This window comes from Geotrypetes seraphini, chromosome 10 (genome assembly GCF_902459505.1).
Source record: "Geotrypetes seraphini chromosome 10, aGeoSer1.1, whole genome shotgun sequence".
Classification (NCBI taxonomy): Eukaryota; Metazoa; Chordata; class Amphibia; order Gymnophiona; family Dermophiidae; genus Geotrypetes; species Geotrypetes seraphini.
The window spans coordinates 61,984,573-62,006,872 of NC_047093.1; the positions used below are offsets into that span (position 1 = coordinate 61,984,573).

A 22,300-nucleotide genomic window follows, 5' to 3' on the forward strand; every position below is an offset into this window, starting at 1 on the left:
GCATAGAGTCACAGGGAGCTGCTGTGGAATTGAATCCAGTTTCTCCTGTTCTTAGGCTGCTACACTAAATTAGGTTACTCCTCTATTCAGTCTGCCTGATTTCATTTTTGATACAGAAGAAGAAATGGAAATGACACGCATGGCTGTAAAATTTGAGCTGGAAGATCTGAACATGAGACCAGACCCAGAGCCACTGCTTACAGAGATGATTCATGCGGTAAAAGTAACCTAATCACCTTGCAAAACTAGATTTCATCCTGGCTTAATGTCTTGTTAGATTGTCTTTATTTTTCTTAGATGTAGATTAAAGAAAGACCTATGCTAGATTAAGTGGAGATTAAAAGGAAGGCTATGACAAGTCAATAAAAACATTAGATATGTGTCAAATGGTATAGGGCTCCCCACTTCACCATTGTGGATTTTGATGAAACTTTGTATGTTAAATCTTACATGAGTCAAATTAACTTCGGTAAAGTTTAAGATTCGCCAGTGGAATACTGTGGAGATACAGTTCTTTGATACCATACCATGACCATGTAGAATATCCCTGCACAATTTTGGCAACTTTGAGTCAAAATATTTCCTTGGTTATATAAGCAAAACAAATAAAGCTTGGCAAACTTATACAACATTTTACGATCTATTCAATGGAATTAATGTGGATTTTCAGTTTTTTTAAACTGTCGTATGTAAAAAGCCTCAAAGTGGACTGAAAAAATGGACACGCTAAAATTTTTCAGTTTAGCCTTCTGTGGCTCTTGTAGTAATGAAGTTAAGCCCTGTAAAAAAAATTTTTGTTATTTTGTGTCATGACTGTTCTCAAATATATAATTTCAATTTATAAGCTAATCTCATTACTTTACAATTTTATTTTAAATTTTGTGATTTTTTTGAATGGGGAAATGATGCTGCTGCTGCCTGTTTTAGTTCCTTTAAAGTGTAAGAACATAAGAATAGCCTTCCTGGATCAGACCATTGGTCAATGAAGCCCAGTAGCCCATTCTCACGGTGGCCAATCCAGGTCACTAGTACCTGGCCAAAACCCAAGGAGTAGCAATATTCCATGCTACCAATACAGGGCAAGCAGTCTTTCCCCCATGTCTTTCTCAATAACAGACTATGGATTTTTCCTCCAGGAACTTGTCCAAACCTTTCTTAAAACCAGCTACGCTATCTGCTCTTACCACATCCTCTGGCAACGTGTTCCAGAGTTTAACTGAGTGAAAAAAAATTTCCCTGTAACTTCGAGTGTCCCCTAGTCTTTGTAATTTTTGACGGAGTGAAAAATCGATCCACTTGTACCCGTTCTACTCCACTCAGGATTTTGTAAACTTCAATCATATCTCCCCTCAGCCATCTCTTTTCCAAGCTGGAGAGCCCTAACTGTTTTAGTCTTTCCTCATATGAGAGGAGTTCCATTCCCTTTACCATCTTGGTCGCTCTTCTTTGAACCTTTTCTAGTGCCACTATATCTTTCTTGAGGTAAGGAGACCAGAATTAAACGCAATACTCCAAATGAGGTCGCACCATGGAGCGATCATTCTTAGTCTTGTTAACCTTTTTTAATAATTCCCAGCATCCTGTTTGTTTTTTTGGCTGCCGCCACATATTGGGCGGAAGGTTTAATCGTATTGTCTACAATGATACCCAGATCCTTTTCTTGAGAGCTAACCCCCAAGGTGGACCCTAGCATCCAGTTATTCTTCCCAATGTGCATCACTTTGCATTTGTCCACATTAAATTTCATCTGCCATTTGGACGCCATTTCCTAAGGCCCGTCTGCACTTTTTCACAATCCGCATACATTTTAACAACTTTGAACAGTTTAGTGTCATCTGCAAATTTAATCACCTCACTCATTGTTCCAATTTCCAGATCATTTATAAATAAGTTAAATAACACCGGTCCCAGTACAGACCCCTGCAGCACTCCACTGTTTACTCTCCTCCATTGAGAAAAATGACCCTACCCTCTGTTTTCTATCTGATAACCAATTCCTAATCCAAAACCGAACTTTGCCACGTATTCCATGACTCTTTAATTTTCTCAGGAGCCTCTTTTGAGGTACTTTATCAAAAGCTTTCTGAAAATCTAGATACAATATATCAACCGGTTCACCTTTATCCACATGGTTTTTCACACCTTCAAAGAAGTCAAGCAAATTTGTGAAGCAAGATCTCCCTCGGTTGAACCCATGCTGACTCCGTCTCATTAAATCATGTTTGTCTACATGTTCCACAATTTTATTTTTTATAATCATGTAGCTGGATCTGGAGGGTTTTTCTGCCTCAAGCTGCTGATCAGCTACCACACTGAGATATTTGAGCTGCCAGTCAGACTGATCCTCTACCTCCCAAGCTGCATGTAGAAAAGGTGTGTGTTTGGGGGGAGGGGTGCGAAGTTGCAGCTGGCACCCTGAGCGCCCTGAAGGACTGCTGTTGATTCCTAACAGCCTGCGCTCAAGCTCCTGACTAAGTCAAGGAAGTGAGCAAGTGCTGAGGGCCCGGAACCCTGAGTTCCATAAATCCTCAGCAGGCTAGCTGTACAGGTCCTCAAAGGATATATCTGGCAGCTGCAGACTTAACGTCTGCTCTTCTCCAAGCAGTCTCTTGAAGTTGCGAAAAAAATCCGCAAACAAGCCAAAAAGCCAAAAAAGATATAGTAAAATAATAAATAAACTGAGTAGAAGGAAGAACTGAAGGGGGCAGCAGAGACCATGGAGGAGTTGAAAAGCTGTGATAGACATCTGCTGTATGTAATGTAATGTAATGTAATGTAATTTATTTCTTATATACCGCTACATCCGTTAGGTTCTAAGCAGTTTACAGAAAATATACATTAAGATTAGAAATAAGAAAGGTACTTGAAAAATTCCCTTACTGTCCCGAAGGCTCACAATCTAACTAAAGTACCTGGAGGGTAATAGAGAAGTGAAAAGTAGAGTTAGAGGAAAAATAAAAATAAAATAAACATTTTAATAAGACAGCATTGATCTAAATACTTTGGAAGGTAGAAGAGAGGAGAGAGAGGAATAGAAGCATGATGAAGTGATGAAGTGGAGCAAGTAAGTGTAGGAGGAGCGATTTGACGTTTCCAGAAAGGGCTTCTTCAGGGAAGAGACTTGGCCAGGATGCCTATATCTCCTCCCCTGAGATGTTCTCCCATCCATGCATTCCCTCCCAGACACACTGCCCGTGCCCCAGCCGCTCCAAGGAGGCTGCCCCAGATGAGGGTCACGAGCACAGATGGATAATCCTATGGTTCAGCATACCATCCCTATTGCACTGGAATTCACATTAGTTCTATTGTATAGATTGTAAAAAGTTGTATAAAATCGTCAAGTTTCATTTGTTTAGCTTATATAACCAAGGAAATATTTTGACTCAAAGTTGCCAAAATTGTGCAGGGATATTGTACATAGTTGTGGTATGGTATCAAACAAAGAACTATATCTCCTCAAGTATTCCTTTTCAGATCTTAAACTTTACTAAAGTTAGAGTCATGCGAGATTCAGCATTCAAAATTTCATCAAAATTAGACTACTTAACATGAAATGACCCATAGGCATGATTAAATCAGTGTACAGTATGGAGATGAAACCTGGGATTTGTTTGTGTAACTGCTCAATGACTTATTGATGTTTACAGCTTATGTCCTCTTTAGAACTAATGACACCATTTCATATAGCTATGGTTCTTAAAATTATAGAGAAAATACAAATGTTAATATCTGAAAAGGGGAATAGGTGAAATTTTGATCTGCTGCTTCTTCAGTGAGAAGGAAGCTTGATGTTTCTGTCTTGTGCAACAGCTCTTGTGTTTTAGATTTCAATTTCAGATGAGGTATTTTTAGCATTCTACTAGCTTGATGATTTGAACTTGTTTATCTAAAGCAGGGGTGCCCACACTTTTTGGCTTTCGAGCTATTTTTAAAATGACCAAGTTAAAATGATCTACCAACAATAAAAATGCTGCACATATATTTATTTATATATACCGAGTGTACTTTATATTTAAAATATATATTGTTTACTTTGCATAACAGCATGAACATGTATGGCACAGTACAATTCTGTGGCATTTGGCACTTGATTGACATATAGTACAGCCAGTCTGAGATCTCATCTTTTGTAACAGTTACAAAAGATGGAGGATAGAGGATGGATGGAGTGGGGATGGAGGATAGGCTAACAGCTATTTTTTTAATGACTTGCGATCTACCCATACTACCTGTACTGTAGTGTATTCTGTGGCTCGCGGTTCACTCGTTTTTACGTTGCACAGTCTCCTGTGCGCGGTAGAGTTTATTTTGAAAGGCAGGGCTCCATGATCAACTCGGTTGCCTTTGTAATCGACTGGTAGATCGCGATCGACGTGTTAGGTACCCCTGATTTAAAGTGTAAACACTTATAAAAGTTCCTCCCAATTAGGTTTGTTAGGAATCGGGCTTTATGCCTAATTTCTATTCTTTTTATTTAGTGGCTTATATGGCTATATTATAGCATACATAATGCTTTTTATGGGTGTGTTCTAAATTGGACTATTCTTCTTTCTCATAGGCTGCATACAGAGAAAACACAGTGGGCCTTCCCCGGTTCTGCCTTGTGGAAAACATAGAACAAATTGATCAGAAAGTCCTCCATGCTTATTTGCGGAATTATTACACACCCAGCCGGATGGTGCTAGCAGGTGTAGGGATTGAGCATGAGCAGCTCACAGAGTATGCCAGGAAGTATTTGGTTGGAGTAGATCCAGTTTGGGCTTCAGGAAACTCCAGGGATGTAGACAAATCGTTGGCACAGTATACTGGTGGAATCATCAAGGTAAAATAAAAACGGCGGCAAAGGCAATATACTGCAGATGTTCCAGCCATCTGAAATCCAAACTTTTACATTGTTAGAGCAGAGCAAATTCTACTCAAGTTGATGGCATCATGGTTCCCTTTTATGCACTTGTTAGTCTTGTCAATAAAACTTTCTGAATTTGTTTTTCAAAAATATGTCACTCATATCTTAAATGATTCTTCATATTCTTGTGACTGGACTGTCTTTTTCTTGACATGAGATGAAAATACAATAAATGACTGAATTGCTTTCTGGAGTAGAGATAATGTGCAATACATGCTACCTGAGAAGAACAGATTCCCTTTCATTACAGTCTTTAAAATTGAGCAAGGGATTTTCATAAGTGCAGCAGGCTTGTCTAGCACATTTACCTGTAATACAGCCTCAGTAATTCTACTGTGGTACCCTTTCTATAATTTGTAAATTTTTAGTTTTTCCAATAGTTGGATAAAGCATTTCTTCTTTTGCATTGTTACAGATTGATAAAGATATGTCTGATGTTAGTCCAGGTCCTACTCCAATCCCAGAGCTAACCCATATCATGATTGGACTGGAAACCTGTTCATTCTTGGTGCGTATCACAGAGGGATTAATGCTGTTCTGACTACAGTTCTGTCCAGTGGAATTTATATCTTTGTATTGAGCATGTAAATATGATCATGCAATGCCCCTTTTAATTTTGATTGACATTGATTTCCTATGTCCTCACAAATTAAGTGTTAGATTCTTGATCATGGTGCAAAGGGCATATTATCAAGGAGTGTACTTGGCAGGTTTCATGATTTCCCTGTGCTCCAAATTGATCACTTCACTCTGTCGATCATCATCTTTAAGCAATTTCTTGGAGCATTTTTTTTGGGAGGGGGGTGGAAGAGTAGGGTAAGGTATTTGATATATTGTCTTTCTGTGGTACAACCAAATCAATTTACATATTATATTCATAGTACTTTCTCTAATGGGCTTACAACCTAATTTTTTGTACCTGGGGCAGTGGAGGGTACAAGGAGCTGCAGCAAGGATTTTTTTTAAAGTGCCTACTGTTTGGAATAATTTACATCAAGCTTTAAGACTGGGATCAATTTATAGAAAGTTTTTTAAGTCAGGCCTTAAAACTTTATTTTTTAACTTCTTTCTTAAGCTGTTTTTCTCTGTTTATAAACTGTATTTAAATTTTATGATTTTATCCTATCCTTTCTGTAATATTATTGTAGCCTGCATCTAATATTTCTTTGATTAATACTGTACATTTTTTTCTTATGATTTATCATTATGAACCACTCTGTTGGTCTAGACAGGTGGAATACTAAGACTTTTATTAAACTTGGGAGGAAGGGGGTTTAAAGGTTATGAGTGTTGAACTCTGTTGATAAGTGATATGGCTGTCCTTATGTCCCTTGGATATGTATACAGTTTGATTCATGATGTATAGGATATTTCTATCTCAAATAAAATTCCTTCCCTACTCCTGTTCCCTTTACTGAGGAAACCCAACAGGAGATGGTATGTCTTGAGCCCAGTATTGGAGAATGATCACTAAGTAAATGGATGCTCTATATCAGGGGTGCCCAACCTTTTGGCTTCCATGGGCTGCATTGGCCGAAAAAAATGTTTCTGGGGCTGCACAAACGCTGCAGCAAGACAGAGGAGGGAGCCGGCAAGACGGTAAACACCTGGGGGCAGCAGAGGAAAACACTGCATTGCCCTCGACTGCACAAAATACTTCAAGGGGCCACATGCGGCCCTTGGGCTGCAGGTTGGACACCCTTGCTCTATATGGTGTAATTTTACTTTTTTTAAACCTGGCAGTTAGCTCTTTCTCCTTTTGGGCTTTCAGTTCAATTGAAACCAGTCTCTATTAGATGAAAGCCCTATGAACCTTTGTTCACAATCAGCTAAATGTTTTTCCCTAGTTTTATTCCCACCCCTCCCCTGAAAACCTAGCTTAGTCATTGCAGTAACAGTTAAGGTCCATAACAGAAAGAGCCCTGGTAGTTTAAAACTGGCTATTATATATCACTTTTGCATGAGGATGACTCGATTTGCCTTCCCTTGGCCAGCCCCACCGCACCTGGGAAATGAAAAATGAGAACTAGGAATTGAACCTATATCCTTTCCTATGACAAGCCATTTGCCTTCCAGTAAGAATACAATTTTTAGCATGAAGCTGTCTGTCCACAAAGGTTTCCTATATACTTAGAGCACCCATTAGAGGTAGCACGTTATTTTATCAAAGTTCAGGCTTTACTGTCTATGTAGTCTGGGCTCAATGTATACCAGTCAGATCAAGGTTTGTTAATTCATTTCAGCTGTAGTAGGTAGCTGCACAAGTGTATCTTTAATCAATAAATATTTATTATGTAGTTTTTAAACTCCCTTAGCTTCTGATGTTCTTGAACAAACCTCCCAACTGACCCATCTTCTCTCACTGTAGGAGGAGGACTTCATTCCTTTTGCAGTATTGAATATGATGATGGGAGGAGGAGGATCTTTTTCCGCAGGGGGTCCAGGCAAGGGCATGTTCACCAGACTGTACCTCAATGTGCTCAACAGGTTTGTACCTAAGTGTCTTGTACTGGGTTACTAGGACAGGTCTAGACCAGGGGTGCCCACACTTTTTGGGCTTGCGAGCTACTTTTTAAATGACCAAGTCAAAATGATCTACCAACAATAAAATTTTTTAAAAAAACACAACGCACACTGTACGCATAGAAAATGTTAATTATCATTCCTATTCCAGGGTTTTTCAAAGAGGTCAAAGCAGATGACTCTATGCACTATCACCTCAGTAACAACCATACAAAAATAGACAAATATACCCCCCTCCCTTTTTACTAAACCACGATAGCAGTTTTTAGAGCGCAGGGAGCTGCGCTGAATGCCCAGCGCTGCTCTCGACGCTCATAGGCTCCCTGCGCTAAAAAACTATTGCGGTTTAGTAAAAGGGGACTTTAGTGTAAAATATAGACAGCAGATATAAATTCAGACACATTTTGATCACTAAATTTAAAATAAAATCATTTTTCCTACCTTGTCTGGTGATTTCATGAGTCTCTGGTTGCACTTTCTTCTTCTGACTGTGCATCCAATCTTTCTTCCCTTCTTTTAGCCTGTTTGCTTCCTCTCCTCCAGACCTCATTCCTTCCCCCATCTTTTCCTTCCTCTTCCCTGCCCTTTCTTTCTCTCTGCCTCCCTTTCTTTTTTTTCTGTTTCTCTTCTTTCTTTCTGTCTCCCTGCCTGCCCTTTTTCTTTCTTTCTCCCTGCCCTCCCCCAAGCCACTGCCATTGGGGACCAGGACCCAAACCGCCACCAATAACAGGCCCGAAAGCCGACGCCGCCCCAAGCTGTCCCTGCTTCGGCCAACCAGCATTCCTCTCCCCGACGTCAATTCTGCCGTCGGGGAGAGGAAGGCTGATTGGCCCAAGATCGCGATTGACCTATTGGGGGAAATGCTGTCGGGTTCTGCCTTCGCGGAAACAGAAAGTAGGCAGGACCCGGCAGCAAGAAGAGCAAATGCTTCACTAACCTGTCTCCCGCCTTAGCCCATAGCGAACACTTGCTTCAGGGATCTCAACATGTGCGTGCCGCACGGCTTCCCTTCTCCCCCCCCCCCCCGGACATAACTTCCGGTTTCTGAGGGAAGAGAAGGGAAGCCGGCACGCACACGTTAGAGCCACGGAGCATAAGTTCGCTATGGGCTGAAATCTCCAAGCCAGTTTTTTTTTAATGTTCAGCGGCGGCGGCAGCAGCAGATGATAGCTGGGCGGACCGCCCAGCTAAAAGGCCCTAGAGAGAACACTGGAGAGGAAGGCTGATCGGCCCGGTAGATCAGGACGGCAACACAAGTCTATCACGGAGCCTGGGATAGGCTCCGCGATCGACTCGCGTTGCCTTCCTGAGCTACTGGTCGATCGCGATCGACGTGTTGGGCACCCCTGGTCTAAACTTTTCTGTTACTGTTACCTCAGCGTGCTCAAGATAGAAGGAAGATCTGAGAGGCAAAACAACTTGTAATAGACCAAGGAATGCAATAAACAAAATTGATCTCTTTATGACAATAGGTAGGTGCCATCCTAGGACTGCAGATAAAAAGAGTTTGAGATGACTGGGTGGAGCAGTGTATACTGGATATGAGGCATGGCGTCAACAAGAAACCAACTAGGATGAGGACATCTTTCCACCAGAAGCTGTATACAATCAGGAGAATCTAGTGAGGTTTTAGGTCTCGGGGACAGTCGGGAATCTTTTGCCATGGAGGCACTTGGAAATCTGGTACCCCCTAGTGATTAGGAAATCGGGTGCACCTGAGATCAATAGGATGGATTTATTCTGTTATTTTGAAGTGTTAAATTGACTCATCATTGATAGTGGCTGAGATGCTGTATGTCTTGCTGTTCCACTGTCTCATTTTAGGCATCACTGGATGTATAATGCAACCTCATATCATCACAGTTATGAAGATACAGGCCTCTTGTGTATTCATGCCAGCGCAGATCCAAGACAGGTAAATCCTTGGACACTGTTTAATCCATAAATTGCAAGCCTGTCATTTGGTGAAGTTACAGGCACATGAGATTTAAGCTAGAGAATGACAATGGGACAAATTTGTCCCTGTCCTTTCCCCATTCCGGTAAGCTCTGCATTAATTGCACAAGCCTCGAACACTTATGATTTTAAAGTGTTTGAGGCTTGTGCAGATGAGGATAGAGCTTGCAGGAATTGGGCAGGGACAGAAAAAGAACTTATGGGGACTGGACGGGAAAATGACTTCCTGTGGGGACAGGGTAAAATTTGTCCCCATGTCATTCTCTAATTTGAATTTCAAAATATACTGGCATTCTAAATATGCTCATAAAATAAATAAATGATTGAGTTATATATATATACATACAGTGTATGAGTTATATATATATATATACATACAGTGTATGAGTTATATATATATATATATATATATATATATATATATATATATATATATATATATATATATATACATACAGTGGAACCTCGGTTTGCGAGTAACACAGTTTGCGAGTGTTTTCCAAGACGAGCAAAGCACTCAGCAAACTTTTGTCTTGCAAACCGAGCACTGCCCAGATAAATGAGCACTTACAGCTTTAGGAAGCGACACAGTGAAACCTTGGTTTACGAGCATAATTCATTCCAGAAGCATGCTCGTAAACCAAAATACTCATATATCAAAGCGAGTTTTCCCATAGGAAATAATGGAAACTCGCTTTAATACGTTCCCCCCCTCCCCAAGGCCAGAGACGCTGCTCCCTCCCCACTCGCAAAGACCACCCTTCGTGCGAACCGGCACCCCCCCCGCCCGAACAACATAAACCTACCCCCCCACACCGTCTGGCACAGGCACGCAGCCCACAGGACGTGCCAGTGCCGCTAGAAGATCTTCCTGCTTCTGCCAGCCTTGAGCATGCATCTGCGCATGCTCAAGGACTTCTAATTCTCCCTCTCGCCGAGATTCTTGGAGATCTCCGAGAATCTCGGCAAGAGGGAGAATTAGAAGTCCTTGAGCATGGACAGATGCATGCTCAAGGCCGGCAGAAGCAGGAAGATCTTCTAGCAGCACCGGCACGTCCTAGCGGGGGGGAGTGCTCGCAAATCAAGTCAACACTCGGTTTGCGAGACACGTTTTGCTCGTCTTGCAAAACACTCGCAAACCGAGGTTTGACAGTATGTATATAAAATTTATTAATTTTTTTATTTTATGAGCATGTTTAGAATTCCAGTATATATATATATATTTTTTTTTTTTTTTTTTAAATTCTTTATTCAGTTTTAACTCTTGCAACAAGTGTACAAAATTCAATCAGATAATTCATACAAATCACTTGACATTCTAACAATTATTGTCAAATGTATATAAAAAAGACCCCTCCCCCACCCATCCCATTTATCAGGAATAAACCCATTAAATCACATAACATACCTCCCCATCCCCACATTAATTATAGTCCTATGTAATAAAAAGGTGTCTAATCATTAGAATATGCAATCAATAGCCCCCATTCATTCTGGGAATTCCATATTTGAATTTAATAATCTCCCAAGAGTTTTGTTTTTGATATTCTCTAATTTAAGCCATGAGGGCTGGCTTGGTTTGATTTTTCTAGTTAAGAATGAGACACTTGGGTATGCTCTAGTTCATCATTTTCAAACATAATGATTCATTCTGCTTCCAGGTCAGAGAAATGGTAGAAATCATTACGAGGGAGTTCATTCTAATGGCAGGAGCAGTTGGAGAGGTAACTTGTCAAGCTTAGACATGTTTCCTTTAAATAGAAACCCCAAAATAATTACTTGTTGACATGAGTCATTTCTTCTCTCATTTCCCATTGATTCTGTTTTGAGGTGGAACTGGAACGAGCAAAAACTCAGCTGAAATCCATGCTAATGATGAACTTAGAATCCCGACCAGTCATTTTTGAGGATGTAGGAAGACAAGTGCTGGCAACTAGCATGCGGAAGCTGCCCCATGAGCTCTGTGACCTTATAAGTGAGTCATATATGCACATTTGCACACATGTAATTTTGTAAAATTTGTATATATGGTGTTAAACTATATCGAGTTCCAACTAAAATTCAATAGCTTTAAAAAGGTGCCAAAAAGTTTGGTAATCCAATCGAAATCAAGAAAAACTTCAATTTGTTCAAAAAGACCACTCTTTCCAACTGACAGAAAACAAACTGATACAGTGTGTAACTGGTTTCATCAAACAATTAAGGCACTACTTAAACATTTTTATCATTCCCTTATAGGAGTGATGTGTTCATCCATTGGTCTTAGGCATATATATAATTTAATATTAATTCTTATTGGCAGGCTCAAAGTTCAACCAATAGTGTGTTTATAGATTGTAACAGAACCCAATCATTTCATTATACAGTTTTCTCAGGGGCTGTGCCTCTTCAATTATCCACACATCAGCCTTAATTTTTACTTGCCTAGAATAAAACATCACTGTATTAATACATTATGTATGAAAATTCTGACAAAACCTGAAGAAATTTTTTTTTTTTAAAAATAGGACTTAATATAAATATCATATTTATTTAATTAACATTAACCATATTCATATTATTTGATATTTTCTTTAACAATGAACCCTAATTCACAAAGTTGTATTCTAATACCACATATGATTAATTAAATCATTGTCAAATAATATGTTAAAAAGTGTATTAACGGGGCGTGGCTTTGGAGCGGAACTAAATGGCTGGGTAGTGGAGTTGCTCTGTGAAGACAAGCTATTTGACAGAGATCATAGCCAGAAAAAATTCAAATTTCACTCTGAAAAGTGAGGTAGAGGTGGATAATGGCTTCGGGAAAGCAAAACAAAAATTTGGCGGCGGGGAGCAGCTCAGGAAGCGGGAAGCGATCGAAATTTGATACGGCTTCACCGATGTCAGTTCCGTTGCCGCCGGAGGATGTAGAAAATAAAGACATAATGAAGGAAATACAGGCGGTAAAGGAAATAGTATTGGAATGCGCTAAAAATATAAAAGAAGTGAAAGAAGAGGTGGTATGTTTATCAAATAAACTGCAAGCAATGGAATTGAAAGTGGATCAAATTGAGAAAAGAGTGGAAAAGTGTGAGGAGGAAAGTATAAAGCACATGGAACACAGTAAGGAAATTGAAGCACTGAAAAGGGAGCTGGAAGATTTGTCCAATAGGGAACGAAGGAGCAATTTAAGGGTGCTTGGGGTCCCGGAGGGAATTGAAAAGTCGGATCCGATTGGATTTTTGATTAATTTTTTGCCCAAGGTGCTCCCGATGCAAAACAAGTTTCCATTGGAAATAGAACGTGCACACAGGGTCCCAACGAGATTATCAAACAGCCAAAAAGGACCACGTCCACTGATCTTTAAGCTACTTAGATATCAACAGGTAGCTGAAATAATTAAATTAGCTAAAGATAATAAAAACTTAAAGTGTCAGGATTCAAAGATTTACATAGTGCCTGACTTTGCCAGAGCAACGGCACAAAAGAGGAAACAGCTATTAGACTTGAGACCACAGCTGAGAAGTCTGGGTGCTAGATATGGGCTCATATACCCGGCAACTATGCGGGTCACTTATAAGAATAAAACTTTGAATTTTGATACTGCAGATAAACTTAAGGAGTTTTTGGAGCAGTGCGAATCACCAATGGCTACTTAATAGAGACTTGGATGGAAGTATTTGTGTTCTTGGTTGAAATGTTTATTTTTGTTTGGAAATTTCTATGTTAAAGGAAGAAAAAAGAAAAAAAAAGAGTTAATAAGATTCTGAAGGCATGGCTGCAGTTGGATTTCAAATACATTCCACATTCTATCTTGTCATGAGGCAAATGGAATGTAGCCTGCAAGAGTATAAGAGATGCAATATTACAGACCTTTTAAAGGACAGAGGTTAATAAGATGGATTGTACTGACTTGCTGTTTGGACAGACAGACTGAGAAACGATAGAGGATTGTGCAAAACAGATTGAAGGAAATAAGTTCTAAATAGTATTGAGAAGATATAAACTACAAGCAAGAGGACATTAAATAGAATGGATCTGCAAGCAAGATGAGAGTTAGACTGTGACTTTGTAAGCCTTACAATTTTCATTTGCATAAAAGGGGAAGTCAGCGGTGATATATGGAATAAGACATTGTAATGGAAATTCTCTAAATGCAGCAGAGGATTTTTTGAAGATGGTTCTGGTATATAGTTGGCCTGACCTTAAAATAAAAATGACAGAGCTACGATGGTCAAAAAAAAAAAAAAAAAAAAAGGAACAGGGTTTGTATATGTAGAATGTGAAGGATCTATGATTGGCACCACAAGTTTGAAATTGTGGTCATTGTAAATCTTTATGCAAAACAATTGGAAAGGAGATTTAAGGTGGATCAAAAGATGAGACTGAGAATGTATAAACAGTAGTGTGAGAGGATAGAATTTGATATGGATCTGCAAGCAAGAGGAGATTTGAAATGAGACTTTATGAGACATATAGCATCTTATTACAAGAAAAGGAAATTTGTTGTTATGTATGGACTATAGTTTTAAAATTGCAAATCTATTAATGCAACAAGAGTCATAATATTGTTGTTTGGGATAAAAATTGGTCTGAACTTAATATAAATAATGGTGGATATACGAGGAGATTAAAAAAAAAAAAAAAAAATTAATTAGAAGTTTTGGTAAAAGCGAAGGATGTAGGAAAGTTTGGATGTTATAATATAAAGCATATGATATAAGAGAATGTTGTGAATGGAGTGGAAATTAAAAGGGTAGCAAATATGCTAGTGTAGAAATGGGTATGGAATGTTAGGAGGGTTATGTTAAAGGGATAAAAATTGTTTTGGGGAATTTATTGACTTTTTGAATAGGAAAAGTTAGGAAAAAAGATTTCCATTATATATTTAATAATATTTAAAAGTGATATTTAACTTGAGGGAATGTGATGTAATCTGACATGAAAGATGGATGTGGTTTGGATGAATGTAATTTTAAAATTTGGTGTGATTATTTATGTATTTCAATAATATCTTAATGGAAATGAGTGAGTAGAGAAGGGAGGGTTCATGAGAGATGGGGGAAAGGAAAGGAAAAAAAAAAAAGAGGTAATCCTTGATAAAGAAGTCTTGTGTGATAAAATGATATTTATTTTAATATGATAATGATCTGGCTAATGGTTTTAAAATTATAAATATAGCTTGTGGGGAGTTTATCTATTGCCTAGTCAAGGTGTGCGTTTCAAAGTTGGCAAGTAATTTAAGGGAGGGATGGGAGGGGGAGGGGATTAAGAATATGGGAAGGGGTATAGGGGAGGGGATGGGTTCTAATAATAATTTTAAAAAGGGGAAAAGAGGTTATAATATTGATGTGAAGAATATTATTGATTATTGTTTTGATTTGATATAATGACTTTAAAAATTTTTTCAATAAATGTTAATGGTCTCAACCACCCGATAAAAAGGAAAAAAGTATTGCTATATTTAAAAAAACAAAATGCGGATGTCTATTTCATACAGGAGACTCACCTTAATGGAGATGAATCAAAAAAGCTAATTGGTAATTGGGTGAGAGATTGCTTTTTTGCACCGGCGGTGGGGAAAAAAGCTGGGGTAGCAATTTTAATAAATAAAAAATGTTCAGCAGGATTTAATATGGTGAAAGCAGATAAATTAGGAAGATGGGTGCATGTGAACATGAGTATGGGCAATAATACTGTGGCGCTATTTAATGTGTACATACCTAATTCGAATCAAATTGAATATTTTAAAACTCTACAACCAATAATTTTACCACTGGCTGCTAATAATTTGATAGTAGCAGGAGATTTTAATGCTGTTGTGGACCCTTTATTGGATAAAAAACCTAGTAAAATTTTAAAATCTTTAGGGTTGGATAATTTTATAAATTCTTGCAATTTAAAAGATATATGGAGAATTCTTCATTTTAATGATCGAGATTTTTCGTTTTATTCACATGTTCATAAATCTTTTTCTAGAATTGATTATATTCTTGTTTCTGATGGGCTAATACAAGATGTTACACAAGCCTCTATAGAACCAATAATTTTATCAGATCATGGAGGAGTGTGGATTTCTTTAAATTTTAATGACCCGGATAATGGTAGGCCTGTATGGAGATTTAATAATGCATTGCTTGCATATCCAAAATTTTGTGAAGAATTTCAATTAAAAATGGATGAATATTTTCAAAATAATATTACAGAGGAAATATCTACAGAAATAATATGGGATGCTTTTAAAGCAACGATGAGAGGGCAAATTATATCATTTTCAGCTTATTCTAAAAAACAATTAAATAAGCAATTTACGGAACTGGAACACGAAATAAAAGATTTAGAATTAAAATTGATTAATAAGTGGGAGAATTCTACGTTGCAAACTTTATTAAAAGCAAAATATAAATATAATGAGATTTCTTCTAATTTGGCTAAAAAAAATATTATGTGTCAGCAAGCTTTGTATTATGGTAGTTCAAATAAGGCGGGAAGATTATTGGCTAATTATCTTAAAGTGAAAAAAAGAAAGATGAAATTGAATGCAATAAAAGATGAAAAAGGTGAAACTCATTTTCAGATTGGTCCTATTTTAAAACAGTTTTTAAATTATTATAAAAACCTGTATTCTTCTGAGTCTTATTTAAATAAAGAAAAAGATGGTATAGTGTTTTTAAATAATATTGAAGGTCCGAAGATTCCTGATCATATAAAAAGAAGTTTGGAAAATCCAATATCTTTACAAGAATTACAAACAGCATTGAAATCTCTTAGAGTAGGGACCGCTCCAGGTGGTGATGGTTTTACGGTAGAGTTTTATAAAACATTTCAAAATACTCTTTTACCTCATTTATTAAATTTATATCAGAATCAACTAAAGAAAGGTTGTATATCAGGCACTATGGCAGAATCATTAACTATTGTTTTGCCGAAGCCAAATAAAGATCCCATGTTGGTTTCAAATTACAGGCCTATTTCATTGATAAATGTAGATGGTAAATTATTAGCCAAACTTTTGGCTACACGTTTGGCAAAAGCTCTTCCTCACATAGTTGGTATGCATCAAACAGGGTTTGTTGCTCAGAGACACTCTTCTAATAACACCAGATTGGCATTGCAAATGTTATATTTAACAAAAGAAATTGGAGATCCGGCTTTTTCTGTGTCTCTAGATGCAGAGAAAGCTTTTGATCGTGTGGAATGGACATTTATGTATCAGGCCATGGAGTGGTTTGGTATTGGTTCGGGATTTATACAAATGATTAAAACTCTGTATAGCTCTCCTGTTGCTAGATTATATATCAATAATAATTTTTCTGATTGTTTTAAATTGCAAAGGGGAGTTAGACAGGGATGTCCTTTGTCTCCTTTACTTTTTGATATAGTGCTTGAACCCTTATTATTAGCTATTCAACAAGAGGAGGAGATACAGGGTATACCGCATAAAGATAAAGAATATAAAGTTTCTGCATATGCGGATGATATATTACTTCATTTGAGGAATCCGGAAACAACCATTCCAAATTTATTGGTTTTGATTGAAAGATTTGGAAAGTTTTCAGGATATAAAATAAATTGGACTAAATCAGAAGTTCTTCCTTTAAATGTGCATTGCACAAAAGGATTATTTGACTCATTACCTTTTATTTGGAAAGAAGAAGGAATAAAATACTTAGGTATATGGATAAAAAACACGCTTGATGAGACAATTATAATGAATGAAAAAAGTTTATTGCAAAAAGTAACAGAGTTATGTGAGCAATGGAATCCTTTACATTTATCTTGGTGGGGAAGAGTTCAAACTGTCAAAATGATGATATTGCCTGTGGTTTGTTATCAAATGGGAATGATACCAGTTTTTTTTCAGGGGTCTTTTTACAAAAAGTTAAATAATATTCTTAGTAAATTTATTTGGCTGGGTAAAGCTGTAAGAATTGCTCTAGTGACTTTACAAAAACCAATTGAGGATGGAGGGGTAAATTTTCCAAATTTTTATAGGTTTCATCAATCATATATATTGCGCCAAGGTATGTATTGGGTCCTCCCAGAACTCATGGAGAAGCTTCCAGATTGGTTATGGTTGGAGTGGCAGCTCATGTCTCCTATCAGGCTTCGTCATCTGCTTAGCATTAAAATGCCTAGAATAAGGAAAACCAATAGGATATTAATGGACACATGGACAACATTAAAGTATGTAAACAACTTAACTCCTATTACTATTCAAAAATCTACTTGTCAAAATATATGGCTGAACTCCAAGATACAAATAGGCGGTTTTATGATTATCTGGAAGGATTGGATTGAAGCAGGAATACGTACTTTAGATGATGTTATTAATGATGGTAAGCTGCTGGAGTTTTCACAATTGCAACATAAATTTGGACTTAATAAAAAACAAAGTTATAAGTGGTTGCAATTGAAGCAGGCTATTCAGGCAGGGTTCCCTGAATGGAAGTCTTTAAATACTCATTCTTTAGCACTCTCCAGACCAGTAGAGGTTAACTTTACGAATGGGTATATATCTAATCATGACCAGCAGGTGGAGACTGAAAACAAAACTTTGGGACAGTATATCCTAGCCCCTCCTCTCTATTTCCCTCAGTCTTCTTTCAGTCTCCAGCAGGTGTTGATGTGATCTGTACCCATCTCCCTTGGTAGGGCTGTTGGAATTTGTTTATGGGGTTTATTGTCCCTGTTTTTGGCCGGACGGAGCTTGGGCGGACTCTGTTTGGGGGTTCGTCCGACCTCGGGGGTGTCAAACCCGGCGGGTCACGAGCGGGGTCCCTCCCCCCACTTCCTCCACCTCCCCACATTTTTTTAGAGGAGCCTCAGCAGTAAGCCTTGCCCCCTAAATCAAGCAAGGCATATTGCTTTGAGAGCCTGTGGAGTCTGTTCTGTAAAAAAAAAAAAAAAAAAATCCTGAGGTAGTGCTGGTCTGAAGGGTTGTTTCCCTTTAAGAAAACTGTATTTTACTGTATTTTTTCATGTAACCGGCACTTTTTTCTAGCTAGGTCGCGTATGGAGCAATTGTGCCCTTCTCCGGGGGAGTAGGACACAAATTTAGTCCAGCCGCGAGGCACTCGCGGCCGGCCTGAACTCGGCGGTTTGGGTCGGTGAGGTGGTGGAGCTCCGTCGGCAGCGGCTGCAGGCGCCCAGAGCTCCCCGCCGATGGTGCCTCGCGAGTCGGCAGGGAACGGTGGGGAAGCCCGGTCTTCTCTGTCCGCCCACGGAGGGAATCCCCGAGCCGCCGACGGTCGGGTTTTAGAGGATTCCCTCTCAGCTGATTTTTTGACAGCTGATGCCGGCTTGCCTGCTTTAGCGGCTGAGACTATTCAGGTTTCTCAGCCGCTTCAGGCTATGGAGGGAGCTTTTTTGGCGGGAAAACCGCCATCTTCTCTGTCTGGCCCCTCCATTTTGTCTTCCACCTCAGGTGACCTTCCCCCTGTTTTGACTATGCAGGGGCAAGGTTCTGCTGGGTCCCCTGCTGTGGCAGGGAGTCCCTTGGGACCCTCGGGGGGTTTTTCCCCTGAATTTTTCTTTTCTTTATGCAGAGCCTATTTTCAGGCGGCTGGGGGTCCCGGTTGCGCCCAGGGGGTTTCGGGGGGTGGGGTTTCCTCCGCGCTCCCTGCGGCTTTGCCTCTCTCGTCTGACGTGACGTCCCCTCCGCCGCCTCCCTTGTCCAAGCGTCCGCGGGTGTAGTGGGACGAGAATTTGTGGTCGGAGGAACGGGTCGGTCTGGAGGAGGACCTGGACCCTTCTGAGGAGTTCCAGGACTCTCTGGAGGGGACGGAAGCTGGCGGCGGATTGTCGGATTTCCCGTTCTCCAGTGACGAGGCGTCCGTGGTGCGCCTTTTTTCAGAAAGATGAGCTGCCTGACCTTATTCAGCAGGTTTCTTCGGTTTTGCGTTTTGAGGACGCGCCGCCGGAGACTCCGCGTGTGGGGGACCCCCTGTTACGGGGGATCCGTTCCGTTTCCCGCTCTTTTCCTATGCATCAGGATATTCGGGATATTATTCTGGAGCAGTGGAAAACGCCGGAGACGCCGTTTCGGCTGGCGCGCAGCATGGCTCGCCTGTATCCCATTCCGGAAGGGGATCGGGCTACGTTAGCTTCGCCAGTCGTGGATGCGGTGGTCTCGGCAATTTCCAAGCGGCATACCGTGCCTGTTGAGGGCGGTTCTGCCTTGCGGGACTCTGAGGAGCGCAAATTGGAGAGCATCCTTAAGCAAAATTTTCAGGTCTCTGCCTTTGGGGTCCAGGCGGCTATTTGTGGGGGACTGGTCGCTCGCGCCGTGTTTCGGTGGGCGGAGCGGGTCTTGGATCGAGAGTCTGACGACTGGTCTCTGGTGGATCAGGAGGTAGCGAAGATTGAGATGGCGGCCTCATTCCTCTCAGATGCTCTCTATGACTTGGTGCGGATCTCGGCTAAGTCTATGGCTTTTGGCGTGGCCGCAAGGCGTGTGTTGTGGCTGCGCGCTTGGGCGGCGGATGCTGCGTCCTAAACTAAGCTTACTAAATTTCCCTTTCGGGGGTCGTTTTTATTTGGAGAGGACTTGGATAAGTTGATTCAGACTCTGTCGGACTCGAAAGTTCCCCGTCTGCCGGAGGACCGTGCCCGCCCGGCGTCTCGGGGGGGTGCGGCCCGGGGGCGTTTGCGGGAATTTCGCAAGTATCGCCCTGGGCGTGGGGGCTGCTTCTTTCCAGTCTCCGGGGTTTTCCCGGGGTCGGTTCTTCCAGCGCATGCAGCCCTTTCGGGGGGCCCGTCGGGGGGCAGGGATTCCCTCCGCCAGTTCCCCCACTTCCCGTCCTGCGCAATGACTCCTTGCCGGCGCCCCCTTTGGTTCCGGTGGGGGGCCCGGCTGCGCAAATTTTTCCCCAAATGGGCCGAGATCACGTCCGATCAGTGGGTCCTTGAGGTGGTGCGGGACGGTTACGCTCTGGAGTTCACCCGCTCTCTGCCGGACCTTTTTCTCGCTTCTCCATGTCAGACTCCATGGAAGACGCAGGCTTTTCGTCAGACCCTTTGTGGTGGCCATAAAGGAGGGGACCTTTCGGCCCATCCTGGATTTGAAAGGGATCAACAGAGCTCTCAAGATTCCGTCTTTCCGCATGGAAACGCTGCGGTCGGTCATTCTGGCGGTTCAGCCGGGGGAGTTTCTTACGTCTCTCGAGCTGACGGAGGCCTACTTGCAGGTTCCAATTCGGGCCTCTCATCAGCGCTTCCTTCGCTTTGCGATCTTGGGGCGGCACTTTCAGTTCTGTGCGCTTCCCTTTGGTCTGGCCACGGCTCCTCGGACGTTCACCAAGGTAATGGTGGTCGTCGCGGCAGCCTTGCGGTCGGTGGGCATCCTGGTTCACCCCTACCTGGACGACTGGTTGATTCGGGCAAAGTCGTTGCAGGAGAGCTCCCGGGTTACGGCTCGGGTGGTGGAGTTTCTCCGGTCGCTGGGCTGGGTGGTCAACCTTTCCAAGAGTCGGTTGGTCCCGGCTCAGTGTCTGGAGTGCCTTGGGGTTATGTTCGACACCTCCTTGGGGTAGGTCTTCCTTCCAGAGGCCCGGGTGAGCAAATTGCAATCTCAGATTCGCCTGCTTTTGGCGTCCCGGGGTCCTCTGGCGCAGGATTTCCTCCAGGTCTTGGGGTCGATGGCGGCGTCCCTGGACGTGGTGAGGTGGGCGCGGGCCCACATGCGTCCTCTTCAGTATGCTCTGCTCCGGAGGTGGTCTCCCCGGAGGCAAGATTTGGATGTTCCGGTTCCCCTGCGAGGCTTGGCGCGCTGCAGTCTGCGCTGGTGGCTCCGGACCCCTCACCTGGTTCAGGGGGTGGGTCTGGATCTCCCGCGGTGGACGGTGCTCCTTACGGATGCGAGTCTCCTCGGTTGGGGGGCTCAGTTTATGGGCCACTCAGCTCGGGGCACCTGGTCCGCGGAGGAGGCCTCCTGGTCGATCAACGTGTTGGAGACCAGAGCGGTCAGGCTGGCGCTGTTAGCTTTCCACTCCCTTTTGCTGGGCAAGTCGGTCAGAGTCCTGTCGGACAATGCCACGGCGGTGGCTTATGTCAATCGTCAGGGGGGCACCAAGAGCACTCCTGTGGCGCAGGAGGCGGCTCGGCTCATGGTTTGGGCGGAGTCCCCTCTGCTGGACCTCTCGGCCTCTCATATAGCCGGAGTAGAAAATGTTCAGGCAGACTTCCTCAGTCGGCACTTTCTAGATCCAGGAGAGTGGTGTCTCGGCGCCGAGGCGTTTCAGTTGATAGTGCAGGCTTGGGGGCAGCCCCTGATGGACCTGATGGCCACGGGTGGCAATGCCAAAGTGCCCCGCTTCTTCAGTCGTCGCGGGGACGGTCTGGCCGAGGGTCTGGATGCTCTGGTCCAGCAGTGGCCAACGGAGGGGCTGTTGTATGTGTTCCCTCCTTGGCCGCTGGTGGGCAGAGTACTTCTTCGCATTGTTCACCATCCGAGTTTGGTGGTGCTGGTGGCGCCGGATTGGCCTCGCCGTCCATGGTATGCGGATCTGGTGAGGCACCTGGTGACGGATCCTCTTCCTCTGCCTCTCTCGGACGACCTTCTGATGCAGGGTCCCATTCCCATGTTCGACCCGTCTCCCTTCTGTCTTACGGCGTGGCTCTTGAAAGGGGTCGCCTTAGCAAGAAGGGATATTCAGACAAGGTGATCTCTACACTGTTGGGGTCCCGGAGGCTTTCTACCTCTCGGGCTTATGTGCGGGTTTGGCGTCTATTTGAGGAATGGTGTCGGGCGCGGGGGGTGACCTCTTTTCGCGCTTCTCTGCCTATCATTCTAGAGTTCTTGCAGGATGGCCTGGATAGAGGCCTGGCTTGGTCTTCTCTCCGGGTTCACCTTGCGGCCCTGTTGGCCTTTCGAGGGTTGGTGTCAGGTCAGCGTTTATCGGCTCTTCCTGATGTGATTCGATTTTTGCGGGC

The 22,300-nt window shown here is 42.0% G+C and overlaps 1 protein-coding gene across 2 annotated transcripts in view; it reads left to right on the forward strand.

Annotated features, from left to right (window-relative positions):
* The window catches only part of PMPCA (peptidase, mitochondrial processing subunit alpha), a 52,405-nt gene that overhangs the window by 15,537 nt on the left and 14,568 nt on the right, over positions 1-22,300 (forward strand). For both annotated transcript variants that reach the window (XM_033960150.1, XM_033960149.1), the window contains exons 6-12: positions 117-217; positions 4,559-4,822; positions 5,322-5,414; positions 7,275-7,393; positions 9,254-9,344; positions 11,047-11,109; positions 11,216-11,360. In XM_033960150.1, coding sequence (XP_033816041.1) covers positions 117-217; positions 4,559-4,822; positions 5,322-5,414; positions 7,275-7,393; positions 9,254-9,344; positions 11,047-11,109; positions 11,216-11,360 — 876 coding nt within the window. The remainder of the gene's footprint in view (positions 1-116; positions 218-4,558; positions 4,823-5,321; positions 5,415-7,274; positions 7,394-9,253; positions 9,345-11,046; positions 11,110-11,215; positions 11,361-22,300) is intronic.